General features: G+C 39.4%; 1 protein-coding gene across 5 annotated transcripts in view; it reads right to left on the bottom strand.

The window, feature by feature from the left end:
* Positions 1-19345, bottom strand: part of ANK3 (ankyrin 3) — a 698348-nt gene that overhangs the window by 358556 nt on the left and 320447 nt on the right. The window contains exon 1 of one of the 5 annotated variants that reach the window (XM_074382262.1): positions 7406-18751. The exons of 3 other annotated variants lie outside the window; for them this stretch is intronic. In XM_074382262.1, coding sequence (XP_074238363.1) covers positions 7406-7519 — 114 coding nt within the window. In that variant the 5' untranslated portion in view covers positions 7520-18751. Of the gene's footprint in view, positions 1-7405; positions 18752-19345 lie in introns of those variants that run through there. One more of the 5 variants, XM_074382266.1, reaches the window with a different exon arrangement.

Raw genomic sequence — 19345 nt, forward strand, 5'->3', positions numbered from 1 at the left:
TTAAATAAACTTTACTATGTTTTCATACTTTCTTACACGTATAGACGTCTTACAAAATTGTACTTTATTAGGATATAAGAATGCTATTCATCTGATTGGATCCAAGACCAGGTATTTCTGATTTCAGGTGTACCTCACAGTATGTTACAAATGTCTCAGTGTCTCTGACTTCCAGTACCTGGAAATCTTGAACTTCCTTTCTTCCAACCCTTTTATGCCTGGTTCTTGTTCCCATTTTTTACCCTGCAGTCCATACATCCTTCTTCTCCTATCATTATAGTATTAATAGACTTTTTTTTTTTCTACCAAAGGGTGAGCTATACCCAGCAGATATGAATGGTGGCTTCTGTTCTTCCCATTCTAATGAGATACATCTAAGTTCAAATAACACTGAGGATATGATCCTAACTAATCAGAAAGTCACCCATGATTGAGAAGTAATTTACAGGAACCAATTAAATCTGAACTGAAATCTATACATTTTTATAAGCACCTCCCACATTTGACAATAATGGACAATCCCATTTCATGACTCCACTTTGGGTCCATGAGAGCAGAATCCTGGGTGAATGGAATAAGACCAGATAAAAATATGACCTATATATAAATGATTCAAGCTTGATGTCCTCTGCTTTGCTTTTAACTCTTCTAATTTAATTTACATAATATAAACTGGAACACCCATTTGGGCAAAACTATAGCAAATTGCTTATTTCTTGAAAGTAAAATTTGAATTATGTAACTGACAATATAATGTTGGATTTAGATATTCTCCTTCAATATTTAATCTATACCTTAATCTATATACATAAGCCAATGCTTTTATTGTTTTTTCAGTCAATGGATTCTATTTAAAAATTTTAAATGCAAGAGTACACTAACTTAAGTATAAAGGATTATACAAAGCTAGATTTTGCAGTTAATTTTAAATTATTTATTAAAATTTGAATTAGCAAATAATTTAACCTTTAACATCTCAAAAGTGATTATGTTTTTATTGACTTAAGAATTCACCCTGAATGTCTATTAATAAGACTCACCCTTAAGAAAACCTCTCCTGTAGAGGTTTTGATGGCCCAAGCAAGGGACTTAGAATCACACCGGCCTTGGTTCCAAGACCAGGTATTTCTGTGACCTGAGGCAAGATGCATAAACAAACCTCATCTTTGGTTAATGTCTCAGTACACCGGCTAATGCTAAATAGTCACACTGCAGTCCATTTATTCTTCTGTTCATTTGTCTGTACATTCTGAACAACAGCAACAGCAGCAACAACCAACACTATGGCTCTTACTTTGTGCCAAGCACCATTATAATATGAACTCACTGAAATCCCATTACAACCCTATACTAAGCACATACTACTATTACATCTATTTGGCAGGTGAAGAGCCTGAGGCACAGAGAGGCTAAATAACTTCCCCAAGGTCACACAGCTAACAGATAGTGCCAAAATCTGAACTCAGACAACCCCACTCTATAGTTCATACTCTTAGTCATTACATGATACTGCCTCTCATCCATTCATTCACCACCCAGCAAGCCCCAGTTTGGCTATAATAGATAATTATACCATCTCCGGCCTCAAGGAGCTCATAGTCTCTTAGGTAAGACAGACATGTAAACACATAATTATGGTACAGAATATCAAGTATGCTAAATGATCATCCTCCCTGGAGACCTGGAGTCCATATACTTGATGCAGCAGGGAACAGAGCAGGGTTCCTTAATCTCATAAGGATCTACACAATCTTCTGCCATAAAAGTCCAGCTGCTGCAGTACAAAACCTTACTCATGCCTGGCATCTTAGATCAGGGTGTCACAGATACCTAGGTGACGAGGAATAGGGAAAGCCTATAAAATGTCAGGAAGCATCGAGCTTCTATAGCAAGAAATAAACACTATCCTTCATAGCTTTAAAAACTCTGTTCTCAAACGCTGAAATCATTGCAGTTAACCTTAAAAGACTGCTAGCATCTAATTACAATAAACCCAGTGGTTAAATACAGATCCCCAAATCCTTTAAGCTCAAATCTATGTCCACCACTCACTAGCTATATGACCACAGGCAAGGTATTTTTTAAGCCTTAGTTTTACCTATGAAAATGAAGATGAAAATAATGCGTGCCTCATAGGAACGTAATGGGGCAGAAAAAGGAATAACCCATGGGAATCCCTCTGCACACCACCTGACATACAGCAGGCATCTAACACACTGTTATGTTGTCATTACACAATGTGTCTGAGGATTTGAAATCTTTGTGTTGGTAATTTTCATTTCTATCTTCCAAAAAAAATTTTAAAAAAGAATCTTAAGAAAAAAAATTAAAATTTACTGCAGAGGATAAGAAAAACAGACACTACAATACTGAGATAGTTAGAGACACAAAGCCTGTCGTTTCAAGTTTCACATGTCCAGAAAATCGCTTATCACTTAGAAGAATTTCTGAAACAACCCCACTTTGATGTGTAGCTGTGAAAATATTAATGCCACATACTACATACCTTGTATGGCATAGTATTTAAGAACACAAGCTAGAGACTTAGACTGCCCAAATTGGAATCCTAGCTCTACGACTGTCTGACTAGGGCGAAAACTTTAGGCAACTAGATTCAAGATTCAGCCTCAGTCTCCTTATCTGTAAGATGGGGATAATAAAAAAGTACTTTCTCTTCTCACAGGTTTATTATGAAGATTAAAGGGGCCTCCACATATAAAGCAATGTAATACCCTACCTAGTGCCGAATAAGTGGTCAATAAATGGCCTGGGAGAAAAGACATGAATTCAGGACATTTAATTCTTCCTCTTCCCCTTCAAGCCAGGAACTTGGCAGTTATCCTAGAATCCGATCTCTCTCTCACATCCTGCCTACAATCCACTGCCAAGTTCTACTGAGTCTTCCCCTAAATATCTTTGGTATGCAACACCCCCTCTCCACTGGCATAGTGTCCGCCTTGGTTCACACTCCGCATTTCGTGCCTGGATCTCCATCAGAGCTTCCTGACTGCTCTCCCTGCTGCTGCTACGACACGGATGCTTGAGTGACGGCTCTACCCCATAACGCTCTTCACAGTCCTCTCTTCTACCACCGCCATTAAGGTCTCTCCTTGCTTTGAGCAGGATGATTTTTAACTACGCAAGATAGACTATGAAGGTCTCCATGCTCTGGCCCCTGCCTACTCTTCCTGCCACACGCTCAGGTCTCCTTTGCTCCAGGAATTCCAAAATACTGCTTGTTTCCCACACAGCCCACTTCTATCACTATGGGCATAAGACTCCTGTTCTTCTGCTTGACTACCTTGCTGACTCCTCCTTCAAGGCTCGGCTTCACTGAGATCCTTCTCTGAGCCCATCTGAGTCAAGTGAGGGTCTTTCTGTGAACTCCTGTGGTGTCTTCATTCTTTCTGGAGAGTGATTAATGGTTCTTATTTTTCTCTCTCCCTGCCTCTTCTGGGCGTTACCGTAGTGTTGCTACTATGTTTTGATTGGCTTTGTCTCCAATATTTGACGTAATGCCTGATCCATAGAAGTCAGCTAATAAATGTTTACTGAATGAGTACATGAATGCAAGAATAAAGCAATGAGTATTTGTTCCTGCTCTGTCACTGACGAACTGTGTAAGTTTGACATCAATATCAAAAAAGATGTTACTTTATCTCAGTATCTAGCACTGTGTCAGGTGCACATATATAGAGACATCTACCAACCTACCTACCTACCTACCTACCTATCTGTTGAGAGCAAACTCTATAATGTTTCCTTTTTTCCATAAATTTCATTAGATCTCCTCAAAGTTTTTGACAGGACCTGGTAAATATATGCAAGCATACATTCATATACTAACAAAACTCACTTATGGAACAAATTAGGGTCAATTCTGGTAATATCCCTCACTGTTCAAATGTATTTTATAGTTTATGTGGGGGAGGGCACACCAGGCAGGTAACATGGTACCAGAAGCCAACAATGACAGGGAACGTGCAAGACTGCAACCTGATCCCGAGGGGAGTACCTGTAACTTCAGCCCCTCATGGCTTTATGGGAGGACGAGCCACCTACTGACCCCCACCCATGGACCAGGGCCCTGCTGGGAGCAGGAAATATAAACAGCTCTTTTCTGCAACTCGCTCAGTCAGGGCAGGGATCCAGTAATAACCCACCCAAAGGCACTCTGTCTGCTTTTGGCATGCCTCCCACTGGTTGGCAACCTAAGCAGCCCATAAGCAGAGAAGTGTGAAGGGGAAAAATATGGCAGGGAAGGGCAGTGGGAAAGAGTGGGTAAGGGGCATTTATAAATGCACTGGTAAGTAAGCAACTTTTAAACTAGATACTCATTAAACTTTTTTCCCAAGCCAGACAAATTAGTAATAAAAGAGTAAAGATTCATTTACCCACATGCATTTTCTTTCAACAAATAAGATTTCCTTTTCCTTAACACTGCTTATGTCTAGAATAAAACACATCTTTATTAAAATTCAACTAATTATAAATTCCTAGAAGTTCTGTACTGTTTTTCTTTTTGGACTGGTAATCACGTATTCATGACTAACATATTCAAAATAGACCAAATGTATAATTCACTGGGTTTAAAAAAAAATTGATGAACTGTGAATCCAATGGTAAGTCTACATATGTATTATGATTTCATGATAACACATTGTGAGATCCCATACTGTATGATTCTGTGTCATCAGATATAATTAAGAAAGCTTCATCTTTGGCCTTGCTCAAACCTGAACTGCAAGAATGTCATGGATCAAATTCCTTATTTTATAAATTAGATACTCTAAGATTTTCCCAAGTTTTTCTATTTTGTGATTTTTCACTTTTATTTTTGTGTAATTAAAGGATCCTGGCTGGGCACAGTAGCTCATGTTTGTAATACCAGCACCTTGGGAGGCCGAGGAGGGCAAATCACCTGGGGTCAGGTGTTTGAGACCAGCCTGGTCAACATGGCAAAACCCATCTCTACTAAAAGTACAAAAATTAGCTGGGTGTGGTGGCAGGTATCTGTAATCACAGTTACTCAGGAGGCTGAGGCAGGAGAATGGCTTGAACCCAGGAGGCGGAGGTTTGCCAAGATCACAGCACTGTGCTCTAGCCTGGGTGACAGAGCAAGACTCCGTCTCAAAAAAAAAAAAAAAAAAAAAAAAAAGATCCTATAGGATATTTCTGCATATGAACAATAGGAACCATGTCCATAATAACCCACAAAGTACTTAGAAGCAGCATTTTTGATTGACATGAGATTTACAACAAGGAACAAAGTAGCACATAGGCCTTCATTAGGATCTTAGAAAAAGGTGGGGAAAAAGAAACTCAAAGTCAAAACAATTCACTTTGTAGGGAATGAGGCCATCTATGGCTATGCCACTGAAGGAAATCTAGAGTGTCTTCAAATTAATTCAGTCTTAACTTTGTATATTACAAGTAGTCCATGAAATAATTTGACTATGAATATTGTGTCTTCCATAATACACTGTATCTTTGATAGAGAATATACTTATTTTACTATGTTAAGAATAAACAAGTACCACAGCAACGAAAGTGGTATCCATGAGCCACATTCAGGGTCTACTCTGTGAGTGTCCTGAGAACAAAACATTTAAATCTACTTGTACGTTTACAATAGCGATATTGATATTTCTCCATGTTCCCTCCTGGTTGCTAAGAGATTTACATTGGACAGACTCTGTTGTACTGGTAACAAAGCACTTTGGTCCACAAAGCATTTGCTAGGGCTCAGTGAGTGCAGAAACTCCCTTTGCCTCACCCCTTCTCTATTTTGCTTCCAAGTCAAACAGGGGCCCAGGCACGAAGGTGACAAATCTGTCATCGCTGCTACAGAAAACTGCTGTACGCAAACCTAGCTAGCCAAACAACCCTAACATATAATGTCAATATTAATATGACACTGCATCTTCATACAAATATATGTACCTTTTCCATGTTTCTTAGAAGCTAGTTTATCCTGTTAGGGGTGGGTAGGGATGTGTGGAGAGGGGGCAAGTGGTAGTGACCTACCCACAGAGAAACCTCACACAATAAAATTAGCCCAGAATCTAGCAAAGTATGGCAATTTCATAACAACTCTGCTGTGCAAGGCTTTGAAATACGCCTGCACACAGTTTCTTAACCCAAGTTCTTCTCTTTATGAAAATATATTCAAGAAGTTTATTTACAAGAATATCAAAGTAGGAACTATCTATATTTAACATCTTGCAGCAAAACAACTGCAGCTCTCCAGCTTCAGTCTAAAGTCTGCGATGCAACAAAAGGCAGAGAGTCTTCTACAGATCCTGACTCTGAAGAAAATGGCAAAGGTACCAGAAATATTCACGGTCACTCCTGAAGAGAGGTACATGTGGAAGATGAAAACTGCATGTCATTTAGAAAGCACATGCCTCACTGCTCAGAGCAAATTAAGGATATCTTTCCCCTGGGATTTTTTCACAAAGACACATTAAAATGCTTTGTGACCTGCCTTTCCCATTCAGATCACAGAGTTTTAGTCAATTTTTGTTAATGATCATGGAGGAAAAGTACTTTGGGGTCTTACTCAGGGGTCAGTACCTAGGAGTCATATTTAAGGGCAAACACTCTTAGTACTCATGGGCTATGATAAACCACCACTGACCCAGACTATTCCTATTTCCCCCCTGCCTTGGAGTATCCGTAAGGAATCATCAATGTGCATACGTTGATCTAACACAATCAGTGTTGCAGGTCCCTGGAATTCCTGCATTCAAGATAATCACCCAGCAGGAAAAAACAAACCTCTGTGATTTCAGCTTTATTTAACAAAAGAAAGTTATTTCTGGCAGCTTATTTCCATTGCACAACTTGACAAAAAGCACCTTGTAGAAATAACAGGCAAAAGGGAAGAAAGAGGAAATAAAGGCAAAGCAGGAAATGACTTTTGTGCTGCGTCTCTAAGGTCACAGATCTGCCTGGGAAACGCACGCATGTGACACAGTTCCAGCACAAAAGCTCTTTTTCCACGAGACAAACCTCTAAGAAGTACAAAGCCTGGCTCTCTGGCCTCTCCCTCTCCCTAAGTCACCGCAGTGCATTTAACCTTGACTGCGCTGTGAACAAACTACTTTTGTAACTCCTTCACAACACCTCTGTGTGTCATGGAAACAAGCCCATGCCCATCCTATGTAAAGTGAAGCACACTTTCCGCATAGCCCTGCAATCACCCCACTCCAGAAAACCTTGCCTTGCCCATCCTATGGCCATGGTCTGCCATAGGGTTTTATCATCTGTTTCCAATTTACACACCCAATTTACACTCTACCCAGCATATGAAAATAGCCCTAAATGCTTCTAACAGATGCCAGGGGGGAGATTAAAACAAAAAGAATCCAGGCAAGATATATGCTCTGGCATACATAGCTACCTTTTTCTTCCGATCCCGGGACCGTTTGCGGTGTTTCCTTTTTTTCTCAGGCTCTTCTTCAGCATTGATTTCTAAATCCCTGGTTTTCTTTAATTGTGAAGCTGCATGAGCCATAATGCATTTAAAAAGATCCTCTCAAGCACGCACGGCTTCCTCGTAAAAGGTGATATCCTCAGGCACCTTTAATCAGGCTTACAGCAGCATTCCAATCACTAGAGAGAAAGCTTTGACTAGAAGCAGGAAGACATTCGCAATGAAAAGATGCTGGAGAAGCTGAAGCTTTTAAAAACCCCAACGACGGTGTCCGGACTTCATCCTACACCTTCCTCTACCTGAACCTTTACGGGAGAGTGCAGCCATCGTAATGCATTTACTGTAGTGAAGAAGACAGCTGGGACAGAGGAAGCTGTATTATGGCTGTATCCCCTGCCACCAGCTGGAAGTGTCTAAGTGATTCCTCGGAAGGGGGAATGCTGCAAAGGATGCTTCTCCAAAGGGGAAGAATCAAGAGTCACCACACATGCAGAAGCAGAAATCCAGCACTAATTCTGAAAACCTATTTTAGAATCCTTTGAAAAAAAGAAAAGGCTGCAATTTATACATCACCACTAGATCTACACTGAGAATAATTTAACCCCTGATAGAATGGAGCTGTTCCTACTTTAGTTCAACTGCTGATGGTGACAAAATATATAAGATTTTAAAAAACACACTAAATTTTGCCCTGGAGATCCTGACTGCATTACAGGGAAACAATGCGCGTATTGCCCGTCTCAACAGTCCATCCTTTATGCTGAACAACTATCAGCCTAAATGCATTTTGTGGAGAGGACTACAGAAGGGCTTGTTGTCTTTTAAAAACAATATGCTGATTACAACACATCATACAGAAAGACGTGAGCATGTTGGTGTATGGAACAGATGCCTGATTCATAGGAGGTTCCCCAGGACTCTCCTCTCATGGGGTCTGGGGGTCAGGAATCTGTGCTGTAATCAGCGTGCCTGAGTCACTGAAATGCAGATTTGCTTTCATGTTAGGGTTTGCTTCAATCACCTTACTATTTTTGCCACCTGAGTTCTCAATGACTGCAGCCTCTGAATATTCATTATGTGAAGTGAAGCAGCAGCAGTGCTCAAGGCCTGCTGGGGTGTCTTCTGCCAGGATGCACGCACTGGAAGAAATCTAATAAGTTAGGAGTCATTTGCACACATACTACACAGTATTCACAGTAAGAGCTTTAGCAAAACACTGCTGAAATGTCAGGCTGCGCCTAAAACATATGAGACCTAGTAAAAAAAAAAAAAGGAAAAAAAAATTCCACCAAGGAAATGAGCAGGGAATAAAAAAAGATGATGTTCTGAGGAAAAGACTTTGTTCGCGCGTATGCTTCTGATGCAAAAGTTCCTAACTGGTGGTCAGTGCATTTGCCTTTGCGGGGCTGACTGTGTGGGGGTGTGAAGGACAGACCACCAAGTCCGATGCAGCATGTGAAGATTCGGTTGGGGTTCTCTGGAGCTGCTGTTCACCTGCTTCGCAGAGTGCCAAGCGTGAGTTCCTGCAAACAACTTCTACTCACCATGCTTCTAGATTTGGAGTTCAAAGATCTTTTCTCTTTTCCTCTTGCAGGATGCTTTATACTCTCTGCGAAGCAGTGATAAAAATGGGAAGGGAAAGAATCAGGCACCATGGTGTCCCATTCCTACTACCAATGGACTGCGCACTTCTCCGGGGCCTCTCTGTGAATCACAGGGAAACAATTCTGGTCATCGAATTAGCAAGGGCCTACTATGTGAACCGATGCTCACATGCTTGACTTCCACAGAAACTATCTTCATGAAGAAAGAGTTCTGGAAAGTTTCTCCATTGCCTATGAAACCACACAAAAATGGGGAAAAATGAAGGTGGAGGATTAAATGTAACTCGGATCTAAAGGCGGATAAAAGGTATTTGGGTTTTTGTAGTAAACATGAGTGTTTTTCTGCTAGGATATTTTATTGTATTAGTAACAGGTAGGGCAGAGTAAAAATTAAACTTTCATATGCCTTTTCCCAATATAAATCATACTATACTTTTGAAAAACGTTCATACAATTTCTTTTACTTTCAGCAAGTTGAAGAGAACAGTCAGCTAAAAAGCTGGCAGCTTTCCCACTGGCTCCTGGATCATCTTTTTTTTTTTCTTTCTTTATAGACACTAATGATACTTTAAAATATATTTAGAAGTATGCTTGATTAAGTAAATTCTCCATCTGAGGCAGCAAAGCATTACACTTTCTCATTGATTTCTATCAGCAAAAGCCTAGTTGGAAGTTAGGAAAATAAGCCACAAGTAGTTTTCAACATATTTCTCTCTAGAATAATTCTTTGCTTCCCCTAAATGTTCAGAAGTTCAGACTGTGTCATGACTTTTTATGACTCCATAATGTGACTTTTTTGTTACCTTGGATTTTCCCTTATCTCAGTAAGCAGTTAGCCCATCAAAAAAATCCTAAGGTACAGCTTGCTCAGATTACTTTTTAAACAGAAAATGTGATCTTTTATCTTCCATTTCTAAACCAGAACTTTGAACTGTGACTACTAAGAAAGGCAGTCAGTGGGTCCTAGGCTTTGACTGTGGTATTACTAAGTCTGAATCCCTTTCTCTCTACACAGTTAAGAGTTACCTGACAAGTAACTCTTAACCCCTTGTGTACTTATTGTCAACACAGAGGCATTGACTCAAGATAGCCACAAATGCCAGTTTCTCCCCAAAACTGAATTGACAGTTTTATCAATAATTCTAGAAAGCCTTTATTATTGCTGAAATGAAAACATTAAAAGAACGTTAAAAAACTTTATTCCTTGACCAAAATTTTATCAAAAATTTCCACTTAAACCTTAAGAACTTACGGTCATTTGGGAGATTACAAAACTAGTACAGATCTTTAAAGTACAACTAATTGTCCAGTTGGTGCAAGCTCATGTGTCTGAGAAGGGGGACAGATCCCTGGCAGCAACAAGAATGAGATGCAAACATGGCCTTAGAGGAAATAACAATACAAGGTTCAGTCAGTCTGACGGTCACCTCCATCTACAGCAACTTAGCCGGTCCCACAAACTTGCCATTGGCCATGAGAATGTATACATAGGACTTGTATCAGATGGGCATGGCCTAATGTCAAAGCTATTAAAAGCTGAGGTTAGGCCAGGTATGGTGGCTCATGCCTATAATCCTAGCAGTTTGGGAGGCCAATGTGGGCAGATCACTTGAGGTCGGGAGTCCCAGACCATCCTGGCCAACATGGTCAAACCCTGACTCTAATAATAATACGAAAATGAGCTGGGCATGTTGGGGTGTGCCTGTAATCCCAGCTATATGGGAGGCTGAGGCACAAGAATCACTTAGAGCCCAGGAGGCAGAGATTGAGGTGAAAGGAGATCACACCACTGCACTCCAGTCTGGGTGACAGAGTAAGACTCCGTCTCAAAAAAAAAAAAAAAACAAAAAAACAAAAAAACAAAAACAAAAACGAAAAAAAAAAACAAAAAAAAAAAACTGAGGGTAACAGTTCTTAAGTGACTTCCCTTTTTCAAGAAAAAAAGAAAAAATCTGTTCTTGTTTTATAAAAGTTAGGTACAAGAGTTCCTAAGCCATGCTTTCAAAATACAATACAGAACAATATTTCATTTTTTTTTTTTTGAGACAGAGTCTTGCTCTTGCTGCTCAGGCTGGAGTGCAATGGCACGATCTTGGCTCACTGCAACCTCCACCTCCCAGGTTCAAGCAATTCTTCTGCCTTAGTGTCCCAAGTAGCTGGGATTACAGGCATGTGCCACCATTCCCAGCGAATTTTGTATTTTTAGTATGGACAGGGTTTCTCCATTTTGGTCAGGCTGGTCTCAAACTCCTCACCTCAGATGATCTGCCCACCTTAGCCTCCCAAAGTGCTGGGATTATCAAATTTTTATTAACTGAAGAAACTATTTTTTGAATGAATCTTACAAGAAAGGCACTTATAATAAATGTAACAGTAGAGTTACATGGCAGAACGGAAAAAATGGTGTCCTGGAGCCCAGCTCTTTGGCTCTCCCAGCCTCCTCCAGAAGAAGACAGCTTCGGTGAGCACAACTTGAAAGCCGACACACTACCCCAGTGAGTCTCACTGTTTTCCCTGCTTGCAGCTTCGTTCCTGGAAGTTATGTCAAAAAAAGTGATTTTCCCTACTAAAAAGTGTCCAAAATAATTGTTTTATTTTTTACCAGGACTAACAAATTTCATGTAGAGTGCTTCCTGCCTGTCCATTATTAGACCATGAATCTTCTAAAAAACAATAAAAATCTCTTTCCATGTTGGGCGTATGGAGTAATTGTTCATACCCCAGATAATATCTAAGCCAGTAATCAAACAATTGTGACTAAATATTCCACTGAAAATAAAGACAAATCACTTCATTAAGATGCCTTACAGACTTTACATATCACAGCCAAGTATTTCTCCCCTCTCATTTTTCGCATACACCTTTCCAGGATTTCAAGACAAGCTTTGAATATTAGTTCAGCCAATTAATAACCCGATTGCTCTCTTGTCATTTCGCATTGTCTCTACCTTGTTGAACTGAGTTGACATACAAATTACAACGTATGTGGTTTCCATAGAGATGACACTGTCACTTGGAGATTTTGAAGTTACGAGACCTGTGCACATTTTAAAAAATATTACATTGTGATATAGAGAAGGAGAAGATGGAAAGTATATAAAATAATGGAGGATGGAACCAAGAAAGAAACTAAAGAGAGAAATGGTTCCAGGGCTGCCAGGGAGGGTGTGCCTCCTCAACCCTACTCCAGGTTCTTGGTAATGAGGCAAGTGTGTGTTTTGATGGAATGAGAATGACTTCACGCTGCACCCACTTCAGCTTTCTCAGAAGCAGAGCAGCCTCAACATAAGAGACAGTCAAAATATTTCTCCTTCACAGAGAAATCTGGATCCACTATCATTCCATTAATTTTTGACATCCTAGATGGTATCAAGAGACCCAGAGCAGGTTTGAAACAAGGTGGAGGAACAGGAAAAAAAAGCACAAAACCTGTCAATGATTATAAATGACAAAAGAGAAAAAACACACCTGGAAAATTTTCAACTCACAGTCATGTATTATTTTTCACTTTTAGATGAGACAATATGAAGTCCTTAAAAAAAAGAAAAAACTGTGACTGGATAGCACTGAGGGACTGGTGGCCATTCATACCCCCTTGTAGGGGATCACACCTCTGGATAACAAGCCCTGGCCTTGATGCCATCTGTCTTAGCTCTTGGTCTGCCCTCTTTCCCCATCCATCTGACTATCCAGCCTGACCTCAGTGCTGGAGAGACAGCCAGCTGGTCCCAAGCACGCCAGCTGCTTCTGTGACCTCACATGGGCAGACAGGGGCAGGCACATAGGGAGGCTTCCCTGAGGTCTCATCATCATACCCACACTGGCCTGCAGAGAGGAAGAGATCCTCTATTGCACATAGAAGGCCTCCACAGCCACACCATTGGTGTCTGTTCAACCCAAAGGAGCAGGCTGATAGTGCCTGGCAGAGCTCTGAGTGCAAACCAGGCATCAAGCACGGGGTTCGAGGAAGATGAACCGCAGCCCACTCCCTCTCTGCCCTCTGGCTCTTGTAAAAGGAGGCCGCTGGACCAGGTGACTTCAATGACAGTCCTCAGTCTTCTAGAATTCTGTGATTTCATGTGATAGGAAGTTCTGGGTATTTGTAAACAAAAAAATATATAGGAAAGGTTTATTCAAGCAGAGTTTATAGTCTGCACTGGCCATTACAGTAACCGCTAGCCATATGTGGCTACTGGGTAGGAAAATGTGAGTAGCGTAACTGGAGAACAAAATTTTTAGTTTTATTTAAAATTTCAAATTTAAAACTGATACTTAATTCAGATACTAGAACACATGCAAGTGTGTTTGGAACAGTTTGGATAGGCAAATCTACTTTTCTAACTTTAAATTTCATGACATAACATACAGATCAAGTATTTCCAACAAAAAATCTGCATCCAAATTGAGATGTAAAATACGTACCAGGTTTCAAGATTTAGTACCAAAAAAATGCAAAGTAGCTCAATGATTTAATATATTGATTCTTGTTGAAATGATAATATTTTGGATACGTTCAGCTAAATAAAATCTATTACTAAATTAATTTCACTTTCCCTAAGCTTTTTAAATGTGGCTATTCAAAATTTGAAATTAGATGTGTGGCTTACACTCCATTACTACTGGAGAGCCCTGGTTTATATAAAGAGCTTACACAGTACTAACAAAAAGAGAGCCCGATCTGTCAGAAATTGTCTTCCTGAAGGCAGGTGTTTCATCAAGCAAGCAGAGAACACTTAGCAATAAACCACTGCTTTTTTTTTTTTTTTTTTTTTTTTAAGAAGTGATGCATAAGACATAGGGTGTTCTCAGGAACTTGTGCTGAAAGAAGCATTTGTTGCTTATGGACCTGTTCCCTCACCCTGCCGGTCAATCACTGTGTTCAGCACCAGGGACATACAGAGGAATGAGACTTGGTCCTTGCCCTCAAGTTTCCATGGGCAAGAAAGACAAGGAAACCAATAATTAGAACACACAGACAGGTGGTAGAGAAGCAGGGATGGGTAATGTCAAACAGAGTGAAGAGGTCAGCACTCAGCACAATGCTTTCTAGGTCAGATCTCTTCATTGCCCATGGAACTTTTGATTTCACAAGTGATCCCTTCACATTTGAGTCAACATGCCCAACTCCTCATGCACTGAGCAGAGAATACAAAACTCCCTTTACACCCTGGCTACTGCTGTTAGTGCTAGTGATACAACAGGGAATGAGGCCGAGAAGATCCCATTTTCAGAAGCTTCAATTCTTGAGTATTGGGCCAGGGAGTAAACTAATAAAGAAATGAGTAAGATAATTTTGTAACAAGTACAATGAAGACAATAAAGTAGTATGAGTGAACTGAAAGTGACTGGATAGGGAACAATTCTTTATGAACTCTCTGCTTCATTCCATGTTTAGATTCCCCAGGAAAAATAAATCAAGATAGTGAGGAGCCAGCTGAATCAGGTATTTCACTCTATTAGGGTAGTAATTCTCCAAAAATTGCCCTCTAAACCAGGAAATTAATTTAATAGTGAAGAGTGAATAATTTCTCAAGTAGTATGTTCAATTCAAATATACTTATTACTGAAGATAAACAACAGATATGCCTTGGAACACTTATCTTTTAAAGTAATTGTATAATTATAGCTTCCATCACCCTTATTAACTTATAGCTTAATAACAATCCAAAAAAACTGACAAAGTGTAACCACTGAGTAATGAAATAAATTTTCTTCTGCACATTGTGGGAATAAGTCTTGTTGATTCATGGTCAAATATAACACATTCTGTGAAATTATTTCTTTTGATACTTCAATACACTCTTTTTTTTTTTTTTTTTTTGAGACGGAGTTTCACTCTTGTTACCCAGGCTGGAGTGCAATGGCGCAATCTTGGCTCACTGCAACCTCCGCCTCCTGGGTTCAGGCAATTCTCCTGCCTCAGCCTCCTGAGTAGCCGAGATTACAGGCACGCGCCACCATGCCCAGCTAATTTTTTGTATTTTTAGTAGAGACGGGGTTTCACCATGTTGACCAGGATGGTCTCGATCTCTTGACCTCGTGATCCACCTGCCTCGGCCTCCCAAAGTGCTGGGATTACAGGCTTGAGCCACCGCGCCCGGCCTCAATACACTCTTGTTATTGAATGTCTATATAATAATTATATCTAAGTTGGCCCAAAGGAAACATAATGAAATTAACTAAGTACAACAAAATAGCTCTTACCCCAATTTTGTTGCTAAGTAGCTATGAGACCTTACAGAGACCTTATCCTTCCTAGTTTCTGGTTCCGTATCTGTAACATAAAAGGAATTCTAAATTCTCCCAATATACACACTCTGTGATGCTGAAATATAATTACAGTAAGGTTTTGCATCCTTTCATGTTGGTGAGTTCTTATCAAGATATAAGGAAAGTAAACTCCCTTTCAAAACATTTATTTCTAAAAGGCAAAAGTACAAAGGAGTTAGGATTTGAAGATTCGGGAAACTGCTGGCCTAAGAATCATGCTGACCCTGTGTATGAGGAATGGAGCAGCACACATAAGAGAGCAAAGAATTTTATCTTCAGAGAATGAAGCATTTAATTCTTTGATTTGGGAAGTCATACTTACAGCAGGATTAAAAAAAAGCTAAACACTACACTAGATGCTATAGTGAAAATCAGTCCTATTTCAGACTAAGACTCAGATAGTAATTCTTTAGCATGTTATGGGACATATCAGCCATGCAGAAATTTATGTCTGACAAAATAATAATAATAATAATCCTATTTTCTTGGATTACGCACTGAACTGACTTCCTGCCATGGAAAGGGCTGCATGTAGAGTTTATAGCCTCATTCTTCTGTAGACTGAAAATAACACCTGTTTCTTCCCTATATTATCTGTGTGTTTCAGTGATCAATGTCTATGAAGCAACACGGACATCACAGAGAACAGAAACAACAACATATAAACATAGGACATCAGCCTGTTGGGGAGACAGTAACACAGATTGGCACTCAGGGTTCCTGAGAATATTTGGGATTCCCCCTCTTCCTACCTGTCCTTGAACTTGGCAAGTGTGAGCAGGTTTTCTCTTTCATGTTGTTTTGGAAGGCAAATTGGAATCAAACTAATTGAGCTTCATATTATACGTTCCACAACTTTGTAACTTTTTCCTTGTCCTCCAATTAGATCATGCCGATATGATCACAGGAATGATTAAAGTCTGAATACCAAAAGAGCTTATTTGGGATATATGGTCCTACGTTTAGGAGATAAAGGTGATGAAGTCCCTTAAAAAATACAACTTGAGAATAATTTTCTCATTCTTCCCCAATTTCTTTTAAAAAGGGGCTGGGAGTGGACAGCATCATATGAAATACTGTGAGGTGTTCCTTGATTTGGGCAGATTTCATCCTACTTGTTTTTTGTGTCTTCTAAGGCAGGGGTCAGCAAACATTTTAAGGTAAAGGGCCAAAGAGTAAATATTAAGGGTCTGCAGGTCAGGTGTTCTGCTGCATCTAATGGACTCTGTGAAAAAGCAACAATACATAAGGGTATCAAAGTATCTCTCTGATCCAATAAAACTTTATTTATGGACTCTGAATCTCATATAACTTTCAGGTGTTACCAAATATACTTCTTAATTTGTTGATAATAATTTAAAATGTAAATAACAGTCTTTCAGGCTATACCAAAATAAGGCTGGATCTGTCCTATAAGCCACAGTTTGCTGACTGCTCGTCTGAGGTATCATATTGTTAATAACGTATCATTCTGAGGGTCTCTGGGAAAGTGTGAATGGACGGCATGGTCAAAGCCTGATGCTTGGAATATTTATGTGTACATACATGTATATGCGCATATCTGTATGCATATACACATAGGTATGTGTGCGTACATGTAAGTACACACGTGTGGATGTGTATATTAACATAATAGCCATGAACATTTGTGCTTTGGATTGGAACATAACTGACATTTCAGGGATGAAAAAACATATGTTGCTATGTACATTTTCAATACCATGTCCACGCAGATAATATTTCTTTAATTCACTCACTTAACAAATATTTATTGGGTATCTCTTTTAATAAAGCAGCATAATCCTATCCATAATTTAAGACACTAAAACTCAACATAAGCTCAGCGAGCATAAGTAAGAAAACAATTTTAGGTAGTACAGCTGATTGAATGTATATGCCATTCACTCAGTGGGCATCTTCCCTGGAGCGAACCCCTAACAGTATCGTAAACATGGTATTCTCTACTCAATGCACAGGACGTCCTCTTCATTATGGCCTGTTCCTCCCCTAGGGTGGGGACAGGGCACAGGAAGTTCTGATGCCTTATATTTTATTTGTAATTTCCCATTACATACTATACATATCTTCTATTGCTTTGTAGAGCACATAACTTACTTCAGTTACTTTGGAGAGCAACACACAGGAATACACAAATATTTATGGAGTATCTCCTATGTAATACTGTATTAAGCCCAATGGAAAATTAAAGAGAAAATGCATAATGTTTTTAAAAATCAGAATCATGATTACAGACTTACAGGCTTCTTTTTGGCATTCTTTCATTAAAAGAGCTAAACTTGGAGGTTTGTCAACAGTTAATGAGTGGTACAAATTTTAAACAATTATCTGGCCGTTAAAGATGTGGAAGCAATGGAAAGAATGCATTCAGGTCTGTGACCTAAAAGAAACTCTATCTACTCTGAAAGTGAGTACATTGTCCTTTAAGAAATATAAGATGTTTGTTCCCCTTCTCTCACCCCATCCTCCTTCCTCCCTCCACGCATGCACAAAATTGTTATTCAGTGAAAAGGAAGGGCCAGATGGTTTTGGGGATTAGCAATGAGGAAAGGCCCAAGTTTCACCTCAAGGTTGTTATTAAATTCTAGCGCAGATTGGCAGGGATACAAAACCAGGGCCATCGGAGAGCTCTCTGGGAGTCTTGGTCCAGTTCCTAATGAGCAGGTGTTGACATGGAACAAGCTGCCTGAACAACGGAGCTGCAGGCAAGGAGCCGCTACAGTTACCCAGGTGGACTGAATCTGCCCTAGAGCTTCTGCGGGCCCAGGAAACCTCTCACTAAACTCCATAGACTCAGTATCTAGGTTTTGCTCCTTCCTAAACCAAATAATTTAATGAAAAAAATGTAAATCATGATCTTTTCTGCAGAGGCGGTGATGTTGCAACACTTTGCTCCACTCTAGAAATTCTTTCCAGCATACATCTAATTTAAATCAAATTTAATTTGGGTTCCAGAAAGTTTCAATATCCTTGGGCATTCTGGGCATTACACAGTGTCCCTTACATTAACCGTTTTCTAGATGAAAATTAGCCTTAACAATCTATTCAATGAAAATAAAATATAAATCAAAACCTCCAATCAGTGTGTGTGTGTGTGTGTGTGTGTGTGTGTGTGTGTATAGCCATGGCATTAAAATCTAGTAAGATTTGGCTAAAATCTGTTCTACACCAGTGATAATAGTGGGATTTACTAAATAGAAATATCACTTTACTACAGATGTGTAACGGATGTTTGTTAGTGAGCTCTTCAGTCAGACTGGTAAGACAAGCACAGGATAATAACCAGTGGTTTAACACAGATGCAATATTTGTGTCTATTTTTAACAATAATTTTCTAGCCAATTTGAGTTTCTAAAAAGACTTCAGAGCCTATGAATAGGAGTTGTGGGAAAGGAATAAGAATGCTGATTCGGCTTTCCAACCAAAACCTTTTACAAGCCTTTCTCGAAATAATGGCAAAAAAAAAAAAAAAAAAAAAAAAAAAAAAAAAAAAAAAGAATGTCAAGCTTATAAAAAAAAAGTTATCCCACTTTATGAGTACTTGCGAGTATTAGCAGTAGAAACAACAATCCTAAGGTAACTACCACATTTCATGATGGTATGTTCTATTAAGGTGGCAATAAAACCAATCTTGGGGATAAGCAGATCATTCCAAGTTTTTTTTTGTTTTTACATTTCAATAAAACTTTATTTATAAAAGCAGGTGAACTGCCTGTAGGTGCAGTTTGCCTTTAGATTCTAAAGACACAATTCTTGCTTCAGCTTAGGAGAATTTCCTGTCATATCTTAAATTATATTTTAGTTTTTAAATTTTAAGTTCCAGGGTACACGTACAGAATGTGCAGGTTTGTTACACACCTATCAACACATCACCTAGGTATCAAGCCCAGCATGCATTAGCTATTTTTCCCAATGCTCTCCCTCCCCTCACCCCATCCCCGACAGGCCCCAGTATATGAAGTAACTCTGCAGGGTTTTTTTTTTTTTTTTAGAAATAATAATTTTAAAAAATGTT

The sequence above is a fragment of the Saimiri boliviensis genome, chromosome 12 (genome assembly GCF_048565385.1).
Source record: "Saimiri boliviensis isolate mSaiBol1 chromosome 12, mSaiBol1.pri, whole genome shotgun sequence".
Lineage (NCBI taxonomy): Eukaryota > Metazoa > Chordata > Mammalia > Primates > Cebidae > Saimiri > Saimiri boliviensis.